The sequence below is a fragment of the Canis lupus genome, chromosome 26 (genome assembly GCF_003254725.2).
Source record: "Canis lupus dingo isolate Sandy chromosome 26, ASM325472v2, whole genome shotgun sequence".
Lineage (NCBI taxonomy): Eukaryota > Metazoa > Chordata > Mammalia > Carnivora > Canidae > Canis > Canis lupus.
The window spans coordinates 23,085,589-23,099,888 of NC_064268.1; the positions used below are offsets into that span (position 1 = coordinate 23,085,589).

At 43.9% G+C, this 14,300-nt stretch overlaps 1 protein-coding gene across 13 annotated transcripts in view; it reads left to right on the forward strand.

Annotated features, from left to right (window-relative positions):
• Window positions 1–7,793: 7,793 nt before the first annotated feature.
• The window catches only part of NF2 (NF2, moesin-ezrin-radixin like (MERLIN) tumor suppressor), a 79,229-nt gene continuing 72,722 nt past the window's right edge, over window positions 7,794–14,300 (forward strand). For 2 of the 13 annotated variants that reach the window (XR_003146722.3, XM_025474487.3), the window contains exon 1: window positions 7,838–8,410. Coding sequence is in view for 8 of the 13 variants with exons in the window: in XM_025474487.3 (XP_025330272.1) it covers window positions 8,297–8,410 (114 nt within the window). In the remaining 5 variants the exon portion in view is untranslated. Of the gene's footprint in view, window positions 8,411–14,300 lie in introns of all 13 variants that reach the window. The other 11 variants (XR_003146724.3, XR_003146723.3, XR_007406080.1 and 8 more) reach the window with 8 other exon arrangements.

A 14,300-nucleotide genomic window follows, 5' to 3' on the forward strand; every position in this document is an offset into this window, starting at 1 on the left:
TATTATAGAATATTTAATAACACGGGTAAATATTCATAACATAAATAAATAACAATGAGCAAATCAGAAAATGATAGAGACCGTATGAAAGCAGTGAGCCAATGGATTACACAAGTTAAAATTTGTTTCTTGGGCTCTTGAGTGGCTCAGTCAGCTAAGCGCCTGCCTTCAGCTCAGGTCATGATCTCAGTGTCCTGGTATTGAGTCCTACAACAGGGTCCCTGCTCAGCAGGGAGTCTGCTTCTCCCTCTCCCTCTGGCCCTCCACCTGCCCTGCTTGTGAGTGTGCTCTCTCTCTCAAATAAATAAGTAAATAAATAAAATATTTTTAAAAATTGTTTCTTTCTGTGTTTGCCTCCTCTCAGTACCAGCCCAGGACCCCAGAGAGTGCTGTGTCAACCACACACAGAGGGCTATGTGGACACTGGCTGTGTTTTATTGTTTTTTCTTTATTATTGGGGGGAAGGGCAGAGGGAAAGGGAGAGAAAGAATCTGGAGCAGGCATCATGCCCAGCATGGAGCTTGACTCAGGGCTAAATCCCACAACCCTGAGATTAGGGCCCTAGCCAAAATCAAAAGTCAAGTGCTTAACTGACTGAGCCACCCCAGGTAATCCAGACTTGGCTGTGTTTTATTTTATTTTTTTTTAAGATTTTATTTATTTATTTATTCATGAGAGACAGAGATAGAGAGAGAGAGAAAGGCAGAGGGAGAAGCAGGCTCCATGCAGGGAGCCCCACGCGGGACTTGATCCGGGGTCTCCAGGATCACACCCTGGGCTGATGGCAGGCACCAAACCACTGAGCCACCAGGGCTGCCCCTTGGCTGTGTTTTAAAAGCAGCTATGTAGCTTATCAAAACATCAGCTTCCTGAGTTGTGGATGTGTACATTTTCTGAAATTATTTTATTTTTAAAAAGATTTTATTTATTTGAGAGAGAGATAGAATGAGCAGGGGGGAGGGGCAGAGGGAGAAGGAGAAGCAGACCCATGGCTGAGCAGGGAGCCTAATCCCAGGACCCTGAGATCGTGACCTGAGCCAAAGGCAGATGCTTAACCAACTGAGCCACCCAGTCAGCTCTGAAATTTTTTTTAATTTTATTTATTTATTTTTAAAGATTTTATTTATTTATTCATCAGAGAGAGAGAGCGCGCGCACACGCGAGAGAGAGATAAGGAGAGAGGCAGAGACACAGGCAGAAGGAGAAGCAGGCTCCATGCAGGGAGCCCGACGCGGGACTCGATCCCGAGTCTCCAGGATCATGCCCTGGACCGGAGGCAGGCGCTAAACTGCTGAGCCACCCAGGAATTCCCCCAGTTATTTTAGTTTTAATCAAGATATTGCAAACAAAATGAATGGGTGGAGTTGTCCCATTCATGCAGTAACAAAGGAGCAACTATCACTCACATGTTAGTTTAGCCAAATATTTTTGGGGTGGTGAGAGGGAGTTTGGGGAAATTAGCCTTTAAGGGATTTAATGGTTTGTACTGGCATATTTTATATAATTAACTGTAACTTAAACCTGCTGTGTGTTGGGATGCCTGGGTGGCTCAGTGGTTGGGGATCTGCCTTCGGCTCAGGGCGTGACCCTTGAGTCCCGGGATCAAGTCCCACATCAGGTTCCCTGCATGGGGCCTGCTTCTCCCTCTACCTGTGTCTCTCTGTCTCTCTCATGAATAAATAAATAAAATTTTTAAAGATTTTGTTTATTTATTCATGAGAATACACAGAGAGGAGAGAGAGAGGCAGAGGGAGAAGCAGGTTCCATGCAGGGAGCCTGATGTGGGACTCGACCCAGGGTCTCTAGGATCACGCCCTGGGCCCAAGGCAGGCACTAAACTGTTGAGCTACAGGGGCTGCCCTAAATAAAATCTTTAAAAACCAAAACAAAACCCTGCTGCGTGTTGCCATGGTTTTCTGATCATTGAAAAGGCCCTTGATCCTGGTTGCAGCTTTGGTTCTAGTTCTAGCTTCCTTGGTTGTGTTGCCACCAAGGAAACTGGGTAGAGGGCATGGGGGGTGGGGAGGGTTCTGATTATTTAAAAATAAAACATCTAATTAAAAATTTTTTTGTTTCTCTCTGCTAGTATCAATTTTCTATTGCTGTGTTTATAAATTACCACACATTTAGTGGTAATTACATTTATTATCTGACTGTGTTCATGGGTCTGGAATCCAGGCGTGGCATGGTATGATCTCTTGCATAGGGTTTCACAAGGCTGCAAATTGTCAGCCATTCCATGGTTCTCCCCTGGAGCTCAGGATCCTCCTCCTAGCTTACTCAGGTTGTTGGCAGAACTTAGCTCCTTGTGGTTGGGGGATGAAGTTCCTGTTTTCTTGCTAGCTATCAGATGGGAACCACTCTCCACAACCAGAGGCCATCCAGATTTCCTCGCTATGAGGCCCTATAAGCAGCTCACAGCATGGATGTTTGCTTTCTTTCAGGTCAGGAGGAGCTCATCTCTCTGACTTCCTTTATTTTTGAACCCTAAATCTCCTTTAAAGAGTTCACCTGAGGGCCCACTGGGTGGCTCAGTTGGTTAAGTGTCTGACTCTTAATTTTGGCTCAAGGTCAATGGGCTGGAGCCTCTCGTCCAGCCTCACATTGGGCTCTATGCTTAGAACACAGTCTGCTTGTGCCTCTCCCTCTACTTCTCTCCCCACTCTGTGCATTCTCTTTCTCAAATAAATAAACAAAATCTTAAAAAGTCTACCTGACACTATATTTTACACCTGAAGCTAATATAACACTGTATTTTTTTTTAAAGATTTATTTATTTATTCATTCAGAGAGAGCAAAGAGAGAGGCAGAGACAGGCAGAGGGAGAAGCAGGCTCCATGCAGGAAGCCTGATGTGGGACTCGATCCTGGGTCTCTAGGATCACACCCCAGGCTGCAGGCAGCGCTAAACCGCTGTGCCACCGGGGCTGCCCACACTGTATGTTAACTATACTGGAATTAAAAAAAAAAAAAGAAGAGGAGTGCCTGGCTGGCTCAGTTCGTTAAGTATCTGCCTTCGGCTCAGGTCATGATCTCTGGGCCTTGGGATCAAGCCCCACATTGGGCTCTTTGCTCAGCAGGGAGCCTGCTTCTCCCAATCCCTCTGCCCTTCCCCTGCTTGGCTGTTTCTCTCTTTCTCTCAAATAAATAAATAAAATCTTTAAAAATAAAAAAAAAAAAGAGCTCACCTTATTAGGTCAGTATCCCTCTGGGATAATTTCCTTTTTTGATGAACACAACTGATTGGGGCATTATATCTGCAAAAATCCCCTTTGCCATATAAAACAACATAATCACAGGAATAATATCCCATCATAACTACTGGTCTTACCTATGGCCAATGGGTAGGATTGCATAAGATCAACGCGGAACATTTTACTTTTTGCCTTTTTTTTTCTTTAGATTTTATTTGAGAGTGATTGAGCACAAGCAGGGGGAGGGGCAGGAGAGGGAGAAGCAGACTCCCCGCTGAGCAGGGAGCCTGATGTGGGACTCAATTCCAGAATCCCAAGATCCATGACCTGAGCTGAAGGCAGACCTTTAACCGACTGAGCCATGTAGGTTCCCCAATGGGGGACATTTTAGAATTATGCTTACCACACTGCTTATCTGGTTTCTATTTCTTTTTTGTAACACATATGGATGACCTATGAGATAAGGAAAACACAATGAACCTTATTAAAAAAATAAAAGTAAAGCAGTCTCCCATGAGAAATATAAGTGCTAGAGTATAAGAAATATTTCTCTTGTGGGTCTTCATATAAAAGATCCCGTGTGTACCTTTGTCAGCAAAATCTCTACTGTAAAGACCGAGTTCCGCAGGGTTCTTATAACATCCTTAGTGCAGGCCACTGGCTTTATGCCAATATACAGTAAAAGTAATTCCAGAAACAACAAAGTCCAGTTTTTGGCAGACAGGTTATAATCTAACATTCACATGAAGCATCTGGTACTAGCTGATTCAATCTTGGTGATGAGTTGATTTAATCAGGGGCTTAAGATATGCTTTGGAAGAGTCTTCCCATGAGCCTTCTAAAACCACATGCAAAATTTTGTGCATGTGTATGTGTGTGTATTTCTTTGTGGAGAAAGTCTACTGGTTAAATCAGAGAGTTGATACAGTGCTTTTGACTTAAAAACAAACAAACAAACAAACAAACAAACACAAAAACAGTTAAAGGATCATTGTTCTAGGGGTGCCTGGGTGGCACTGACTCTTGGTTTTGGCTCAGGTTGTAATCTCAGGGTCATGAGGGTGAGCCCTGAGTGTGGCTCTGCACTGAGCTTGGAGACTGCTTGAGATTCTCTTTCCCTCTTCCTCTGCCCCTCCCGCTTGTGCTTTCTCTTTCAAATAAATAAATAAATCTTAAAAAAAAATTGCTCTAGATCAGGATTTCTTTACCTTGTCACCATTGATACTTTGGACTACATAATTCTTTTTTTTTAAAGATTGTATTTATTTATTTATTCATGAGAAACACAGAAAGAGAGAGAGAGAGACGCAGAGACACAGGCAGAGGGAGAAGCAGGCTCCATGCAAGGAGCCTGATGTGGGACTCGATCCGGGGTCTCCAGGATCACGCCCTGGGCTGCAGGCGGCGCCAAACCGCTGTGCCACCAGGGCTGCCCTGGACTACATAATTCTTTATTGTGGGAGGTTGTCTTGTGCATTGTGAGATGTTTAACATATCCTCAGCCTTTACCAGGGAGTACAGGAACATTCCCTAGTTATCACACACACACACACACACACACACACACACACACATACACGAAATCTTTAGACATTGTCAAATGTCTCCTGGAGGAAATGGACCTACCTTTGAGAACCACTGGTCTTCTGGAAGAATGGAGGAACAAAATGTAACTAAGGTGAAATCCAGATAAAAACAGTCCTGGATACAGATTGCATCTCTCCGGGTATGATCTTGGGTAAACACTACCTCCTTTCATCCTTAGCCAGTTTCTTCATGTGTAAACGGGGGATATAATACCTACTAAATAGGGTTTTGATAAAGATCAAAAGAAATAAAGCATGCAAAGCCTTTTGCAGAGTACCTTATGTAGTAAGCACTTAATGTATTATAGATATTAATATTGTTTCCATAAGTGAAACTACTAAGTATTTCCCTGTGTCCTTTATTTCTTCATTCAATTGGTATTTACTAACTGGTGTCTGTATGTCCAGATCTTTCTTTCTTTCTAAATATTTTATTCTTTTATGTAATCTCTAACCCCAACATAGGGCTTGAACTCATGACTCTGAGATCAAGAGTTACCTGTTCCATGGGCTGAGCCAGCCAGGGGTCCCTTAATTATTTAAAAAAAAATATCTATTTTGGGATGCCTTGGTGGCTCAGTGGTTTAGCATCTGCCTTTGGCTAAGGGCATGACCCTGGAGTTCCCGTTGTCGAGTCCCACATCAGGTTCCCTACAGGGAGCCTGCTTCTCCCTCTGCCTATGTCTCTGCCTCTCTCTCCGTGTCTCCCATGAATAAATAAAATCTTTTAAAAAATATGTATTTTTAAGTACAATCTACCCCCCAATGTGGGGCTCGATTTCATGAACCCAAGATCAAAAGTTTCATGCTCTACTGACTGAGCCTGTCAAGCATCCCCAGATCTTTTTTAATGAACTCTGCTTGAATTATTCTCTTATGCCGTAGGTACTATTATTGTCTCTGTTTTTTTGTGAATGGCACTTTTAATGCCAGCATAATATTCCATTACATCTATTTTTATTCCTGGTCCTGGCCTCCCTTCTGAGATCCAGACCCATGTACCTACTTGGGTGTCTCCCTAAAAATGTTTAAATTTGGCATCTTTGGCCAATTAGCCCAGTACCTAGCACCTAGTAATCCTTCCATAAACAGGAGCTATTACTGGTCATCAATGTTATTTCTACCCCTGCTGTCTGATCTACATCCTCTTTCTACTCCTCAGTAGGATCCCAGAATCACTCATTTTGTCAGCAGTCCTGGCCCTGGGTTAAAGCTCTCATTTGTTTTCCCTGTGGGGGGCCCTTAGGAGAATCCACCCTGGTTCTCCCACCTACAGGGAAGAACTGAAGCAATTAAAATGAAGACACTCTCACTCTAAGCCCACATAGCCCTGAACAATCATTTTAGTGGGGAGAATTTGCTAGCAGTGGATAGGGACATAAAGTTCCCCCACAGCAGCTTTGCTGGGTGGGCCAGCAAATGCTGGTGATTCATGGCACCACAGGGGCCTGTGGGGGAAGAGCTAGATTTATGCTATAGTGCAGTTACAGCAGCAGTGTCTGCTGAGTGCTCCAGAACAGTAGTTCATGATTCTTGGGGCCGCAACAGGGAGCAACTTGGCAGCCACAATTAGGGGAGGGCAGCACAATGGTATGGCCAGCAGGCTCTGGGTGGGATAAATCTGGGTTTTAAGTCCCATCTTAGCTTCTCACTATCTAAATAATAGTTAGCAGGTGGCTCTGTGGGCTGAGCCTCTCACTTTTCCCATCTGTAGAGGAGGTGATGCTAATGGTGGTTAACATTTATGGATTGCTTACTGTTCAGTCAAAACAGAGGAAACTGTCTCTTCTCAACCATTAAGAGTTATTTTTTTAAAAAAGATTTTCTTTATGTATTCACGAGACACACACGCACACACACAGAGGGGGGAGACCTATGCAGAGGGAGAAGCAGGCTCCCTGAGGGGATCCTGATGGAGGACTCAATTCCAGGACCCCAGGATCACAGCCTGAACCAAAGGCAGACGCTCAACCACTGAGCCACCCAGGTGTCCCTTATTAAGAGTTACTTAAAAGTAGGATTTATATTTTTAATACAGAAAGCTATATACACCCCCACCTCACAACACACCCACTATAACTTGATGACATTTAAAAAATAAATAAAACACAGCTATGGTTTGAAAGTGGAAATCAGAATACAAAATGAGAAACGCTTTCATTTTTTGGACTGTTCTGTGTGTATGTATAAAAACAGCAATTAAAAAAAAATTTTTTTATTGGAGTTCAATTTGCCAACATTTAGCATAACACCCAGTGCTCATCCCGCCAAGTGCCCTCCTCGGGGCCCGTCACCCAGTCACCCCAACCCCCCTCCCACCTCCCCTTCCACTACCCCTTGTTCAGTTCCCAGAGTTAGGAGTCTCTCATGAAAAACAGCAATTTCATAGGATTCCACCTAGTATATGCCAGCAGCCACCGTTCTAAAGCTTTCTATGTATTAACGTCCTTAAATTCCTCAACAACCCCACGGGGTAGGTACAATCATCACCCTTCCTTGGTAATAACACACTTTCTCCCGGGGAGAAGCAGAACGATCTGGGGGAGTGCCAGCAAGCTAAGCAGCTTCCACGTGACTTGAAAAGTTTAGAGAAACACAGAGGTCAGCATATGCCATTAAGGGCCGAGGAGGGCTTTCCGCCGGGTGTCCGACACGCGCCCTCTGGGGTACCACACTGCACGCGTACTCAGTCCGAAGGGCAGGCGCCCGCTGACCCACCCGCAGCCGCGTGCCAGCCTCTAGGTGGTTGCCCGTGGAAGGCGCGCCGGGCTCCGCTGCCTCAACCAATCTTGCTAGAGTAGGCGTACTCCCTGCGAACAAAAGCGTTCGGAGTGACTGCCACTCTGGCCACTCAACGCCGAGCCCAGGCCCGCGCCTCCAATCACGGCGGAACTTCCGATTGGTGGAGTCCCTCTGAAGTAGGGTGGACTGGCAGGAAAAGTCCCGCCTCCCTGGGGTTCTCAGCCAATCGCGGTGTCCGGGCGGCAGCCGCCGGGTTCGGTTGCGCTGCGTGTAATGATCTGGGGACCTGAGGGCGGGGCGGGGAGCAGGCCGGGGTCTGTGGGGAGGGGACGCTTCCCGCGGGCGCGCGGAGCGAGGACGGTGACAGCCACGCGCGCACGTGCGCGCCCGGCCGCAGCGCGGCCCCGAGACCTCCGTCGGCCGCTTCGAGGCGCGCGGGGGCTGGGCCGCTGCCGTCTAGGGGCCCAGTCCCGGGGCGTCCCCAGCGTCCCCGGCCCGAGACCCTGAGCGCCGGGCAGAGCCCATCCGCTTGGTCTTGGCTCGTGTTCCGTCCCCGTGGCCGTAAGGGTCCGCCCCCCAACTCCTCTTTACGCTCCCGGGGCAGGGTCCTCACGGCCCATGCTGGCCGCTGGGGGCCCGCGCGGACCAGCCAGCTCCCAGGCGGGCCAGTCGGCTACCATGGTGGCCCTGAGGCCTGTGCGGCTCCTCCAGGGGGGCTAACAGGTCCAGAGCGCAGGCCTCGGGGCGCGAGGGTCCCGGGCCTGAGCCCCGCGCCATGGCCGGGGCCATCGCTTCCCGTATGAGCTTCAGCTCGCTCAAGAGGAAGCAGCCCAAGACGTTCACCGTGCGGATCGTCACCATGGACGCCGAGATGGAGTTCAATTGCGAGGTAACCGACTGGCAACCCCGACGGGCTGTGGCAAGCGGGCGCCGGGCGGAATCCGGCGGGATCCCCGCTCGCCCGGCCCCGCTGTGGGTCGGGCACCAGCTGGGGCGCCCCTGCCGCGGTGACAGTCAAGGTGGAAGCTTGAGGGATCCAGCTCGTATCATCTCTGAGCATAGACGGAGCCAGCCAGAACCAGAAGGAGCCATCTAGGCCCAAATCCTCATGTTAAAGATAATTGCTGCTTTTTTTTTTTTTCTTTTTCTTTTTTTTCTTAGGGCTTTTGGGTTTGGAAGCACTTCATTCAGGTTTTCATTCATTGTTACTGGAAGCGTCCGTGGAAGGCCAAATTCTGGTTTTCAGTGTCAGGCTTAAGTTCCAGCTCTATGGTTTTTTTTTTGTTTGTTTGTTTGTTTGTTTGTTTTACTTCATTAGATATTTTTATGTGCCCCAGGTATTAAAAGTTGCGTCTTGTGTTTTGGAAAATCTATACTTACTTCCTTTTTTCCAAAAGCTTCCATTTTCTGGAAGTGAACTATTTCAGATGAGAGTTGATGTCTAATATTTTTCATGCAGTTTACACCATGATGATACCAGTTATCATTTGTTGAATGTGTTGTAAGAGTCAGACATTAATACATTTAATTCTCACAACAACCCAATGAGGTAGGCACCCCAAACTATGTATCTAGTTTGTGGCAAAGTGGGATTTTAAGTCCAGCTTTTAGCCAAAATAGTACTGCTTCTCATGTAATTTAAGTCCTTGCTAGTCCAAAGTGTAGTCTGTGAAACCAGCAGCACTGACAGAAGTGACCTAAGTCAGGGGTTGACAAACTTTTTCTGTAAAGGGCCACGTAGTAAATATTTTCAGCTTTGCAGGCCATAGGATCTCTGTTACAACTACTTAGTCCTTCAGCTCTACTATTATAGCACAAAAACAGCCTGATGATTCACTTCTAGTATGACAGTGTGAGTAGCTTCATTGACCTCCCTTGGAGGACTAGGAAAAATTACTTCAAAAAACTCAACTATTTAAACCTTCTGGAAATGGTCCTAAGGGCAAACATTCATCAAATGAATAAAGGGCTATTTGAGAAAATCTATGAAAATTTGCTAAGGCGAGAGTCTATGGTATTTGAACCAAGGCTACTACCTCCCTCCCCACTTCCAATTCAGCAGAGTAGAGATTCCACTCCAGACTGCTGTAACCCAGAACACAGGGCTCCCTCTTCCCTAGCTCCCTGTCAGACCACTTTTTTCCCAGGAGGAACAGGATTTCAGTGTTTCTTATTCTGCATAAGCTTACTTGTTGCTGAGACTAAGTACCAGATGTGTATAGTTGAAAGATGGGGCTTACTTCTTCTATCCAGCTCCTATTCACAGAATGGGAGCTGTGCCTTGTGCATGGCATGCTGAGACTACTGGGGCCCCGGTTACTCCTGGCCCAGGCCCAGCTTGTGCAATGGTGGTTCCATGCCAGAGAAGGCAAACTGAGAAAACTTCAGGCTTGTGTGTTCCCCCAATCCTTCCTCTTCCGCCAAGGACTCAGAGATTTTACCTGGAGGGAGAAGGCGGCTTTAAAACCTGTAGTTCCTGCTCTCTTCCCAAAGGCAGTTACTTCATTTGCAACAAAATGTGGAGAAGTGTATCCCTAAAGGAACTCTTAAAACAGTGGAGGATTTGATGAAGGGCAATTGGGAGGAGATTATGGATTTTTTAAAAAAATTTTATTTATATATGATAGTCATCACAGAGAGAGAGAGGCAGAGACATAGGCAGAGGGAGAAGCAGGCTCCATGCAGGGAGCCTGACGTGGAATTCGATCCTGGGTCTCCAGGATCGTGCCCTGAGCCAAAGGCAGGCGCTAAACCGCTGCGCCACCCAGGGATCCCGGAGGTTATGGATTTAATGAAGATCCAGCCTAGAAGGTAGGCCAGCTAGTTTGCAGTAGAGAATCAGAGAACTAAAACAGCTGGGAAGAGCCCTTCATGGGATTGAAAAACTTTACCCCCCAAAGAGCCACCCTTGATTGGATTACTTTGTAGAGCAAGTTATGCTCCAGGGCATGGATGAAAATAATAGAAGACTAAAACACAATTAATGGAGTTTAACAGCTGGGTGTGATTAGGGGGATGAGAAAGAGCCCTATTAAAACCACTGACACCCAAGGATGACTGTGGCCATAACTGAATTTGTGCCTCTCTGAAGAAAACATCATAGGCCTTAACACTATGTGAAGGAGATAGATTTCACTAAAACATTCCAGCTCATCACTAAATGAACAAACCAATAACAAGCCCTGGGGCTGGGATGGGGAGAACCAGTACAGTATCTATATTATTTAGATAATGTATTACCTAAAATGTCCAGTTTCCAGCAAAAATTATGAGGCCTGCAAAGAAACAGGGAACTATGAACCATTTAATGGAAAAACACTAGCAATAGAATTGCCTGTGAGAGTGACCAGATGTCAGATTTTGCAGAAAAGATTTCAAATAGGCATTACAAACATGCTCACAGACCTAAAGGAAAACATAATTAAAGAAGGAAAGTATAATGAACATTTTTGCATCAAGTAGAAAAGATCAGTAAAGAGATAAGAATTTTAAAAAAGAACCAAATGAAAATCCTGGAGTTGAAAAATACCATTACTGAAATAAAAATTCACTAGAGGGACTCAAAGTAGATTCAAACTGGCAGAACAAAGAATTAGCCTGCTTAAGATAGAATAATAGAGGGCAGCCCAGGTGGCTCAGCGGTATAGCGCCCAGGGTGTGACCCTGGATACCCGGGATCGAGTCCCTCATCGGGCTCCCAGCATGGAGCCTGTTCTTCCCTCTGCTTGTCTCTGCCTCTCTGTGTGTGTCTCTCATGAATAAGTAAATAAAATATTTTTTAAAAAGATAGAATAATAGAGACTATGCGACCTGAAGAATAGAAAAAGAATGAAGAAAAATGTACAGAGCCTCCAAAAAAATGTAGTAAATCATTAAGTGCACATGTGTGATGGGAATACCAGGAGAGGAAAGAGAAAAAATATTTTTAAAAAATAATGGGTGAAACTTCTTTGAATTTGTTGAAAAACAATAGCTTGGACATTTAGGAAGCTCAGTAAACTCCGAGGAGGATAAATACAAAGAGATCCATGAGTAAAACAATGCTGAAAGTCAAAGACAAGGAGAAAATCTTGAAAAAACAGCAAGAGAAAAGGACTTACCACATACAAGGAAATTCCTTTTTTTTTAGATTTTTATTTGTTTATTCACAAAAGACACACAGAGAGAGAGGCAGAGGGGGAAGCCGACTCCACTCGATCCCTGGACTCCAGGACCACGCCCTGGGCCAAAGGCAGACACTTAACTGCTGAGCCATCCAGGTGTCCCATACAAGGAAATTCCAATAAGATTAACAGCTGTCTTCTCTGCAGAAATCATAGAGGTCAGAGGCTGTGGGATAACATATTCAAAATGCTCAAAGAAAAAATTTGTCAACTAAGAATCCAACATCCAGCAGAGCTGAATATTTCAAAATGGCTATTTCGATTATTAGGGTGAAATAAAGACTTCACCCAGGTAAATGCAAACTGGAGATGTTGCTCAAAGACCTGACTTACAAGAAATACTAAAGGAAATTTTTTTTTTTTTTAAAGATTTTATTTATTCACGAGAGACACACAGAGAGAGGCAGAGACACAGGCAGAGGCAGAAGCAGGCTCCATGCAGGAATCCTGATGTGGGACTTGATCCGGGACTCCAGGATCATGCCCTGAGCCGAAAGCAGATGCTTAACCTCTGAGCCACCCAGGCAGCGCATTAAAGGAAATTCTTGAGGCTGAAAGCAAGTGGCCTCAGACAATGATTCAAATTGACATTAAAAAAAAAAGAGGACTGGGATGCCTGGGTGGCTCAGTGGTTGAGCGTCTGCCTGTGGCTCAGGGCGTGTCCCAGAGTCCTGGGATTGAGTCCCACATCAGGCTCCCTGCATGGAGCCTGCTTCTCCCTTTGCCTGTGTCTCTGCCCCTCTTTCTATGTCTCTCATGAATAAATAAATAAAATCTTTACAAAAAAATAAAAAAAAAGAGCTTTGGGAAAGGTCATTATATAATTATAAAAAGACAATAGAAATGTATACTTTTCACTTCTTGTAACTGATTTTAAGAGCAATTATATAAAATAATAACTTATATAACATCATTGGGTCTATGACATACAAATGTAATATAAATGTAGTATACTTGCCTAAAACAGCACAAAGGAAGTGGATGGGAGCAAAGCTGTAATGGGCTGAGGAAATGATCACAGATGGTAAAGTAATAACTATAACAATGTATTGTTGGCTTTGTAATTTTAATATGTATATTTTAATAATATAAACATTCATATATAATATTTATATTTATTATAATCAATATATTAAATATATTTATAAGACATATTTATAATATATTATGTATATGTTTATGTTATACATTAAATATATATTAAATATAAATAATATATTTGTTAGGTAGAAAAAAGGTAGAAAGGGAAAAAGGTAGAAAGGGAAAGGAGATATATAGGTGTAATATTTGTATATATCATTGGAATTAAGCTAGTATAAAGCTGAAGCTGATTCTTGATAAGTCAAGATTATTTGGTAAAACCTAGAGCAACCACTGAACACCCCAAAATACTTAAAAAGTATAGTGAAGAAATAATTAAGTAAATGTAAATGCTTCTAGAAAATATTCACTTAATGGAAAAACAAATAGTAAAGGAGGAATGGAGAAATGAAAAAGACATGAAACACATAGAGAACAAAAATGAGAGTTGTACACCAAATAATTATGACTTAAATGAGATGGACAAATTCCTGGAAAGACAGCAACCACCAAAACTGTCTCAAGAAGAAGCAGACAATCTGAATAGACCTATAACCAGTAAAGAGATTAAATTAGTAATAAAAATACTCATGATGAAAGGTCCAGGCTGTCCATAGTAGAGGCCCAAATGGCTTTACTACTGAATTCTACCAAACATTTCAAAAACAATACCAATTCTTTTTTTTTTTTTTAATTTTTATTTATTTATGATAGAGAGAGAGAGGCAGAGACATAGGCAGAGGGAGAAGCAGGCTCCATGCACCGGGAGCCTGACGTGGGACTCGATCCCGGGTCTCCAGGATCGCGCCCTGGGCCAAAGGCAGGTGCTAAACCGCTGCGCCACCCAGGGATCCCCAAACAATACCAATTCTTCACATACTCTTCCAAAAGAATAAGAGAGGCGAGAATGCTCCCTAACATTTTATACGGCTAGCATTACCCTGATACCAAAACTCAACAAAGCTATCACAAGAAAACTAGAGACTAAGAATAAGATCTCTTATGAATATGGAAACAAAGCTGGGTGTCTAGCTAGCTCAATTAATAGGTCATGTGACTCTTGATCTCGGGGTTGTGAATACTAGCTTCATGTTGGGTGTAGTCATATAATTATTTGGTGTACAACTCTCATTTTTGTTCTCTATGTGTTTCATAAAAAACACAGAAGCAAAAATTCTTAACAAAAATATTAGCAAACTGAATCCAGCAACATGTATAAAAAAAAAAAGAATTACACATCATAACCAAGTGAGATTTATCCCAGGAATGCAAGGTTGGTTTAACATTGAAAAATCAAAGAATATAATACATCATATCAGTAGAATAAAAAAACAAAAACCACATGATCATCTCAATAGATGCAGAAAAAGCACGCAGAATCCAACAGCATTTCTTGAAAAACAAACAAACCACTGAACAAATAGGAATAGAAGAGAGCTTCTTCAACCTGATAAAGTGTATCTGTGTAGAACTTATAGCTAACTATCATACTTAATCGTGAAAGACAGGATGCTTACCTGCTAAGATCAGGAACAA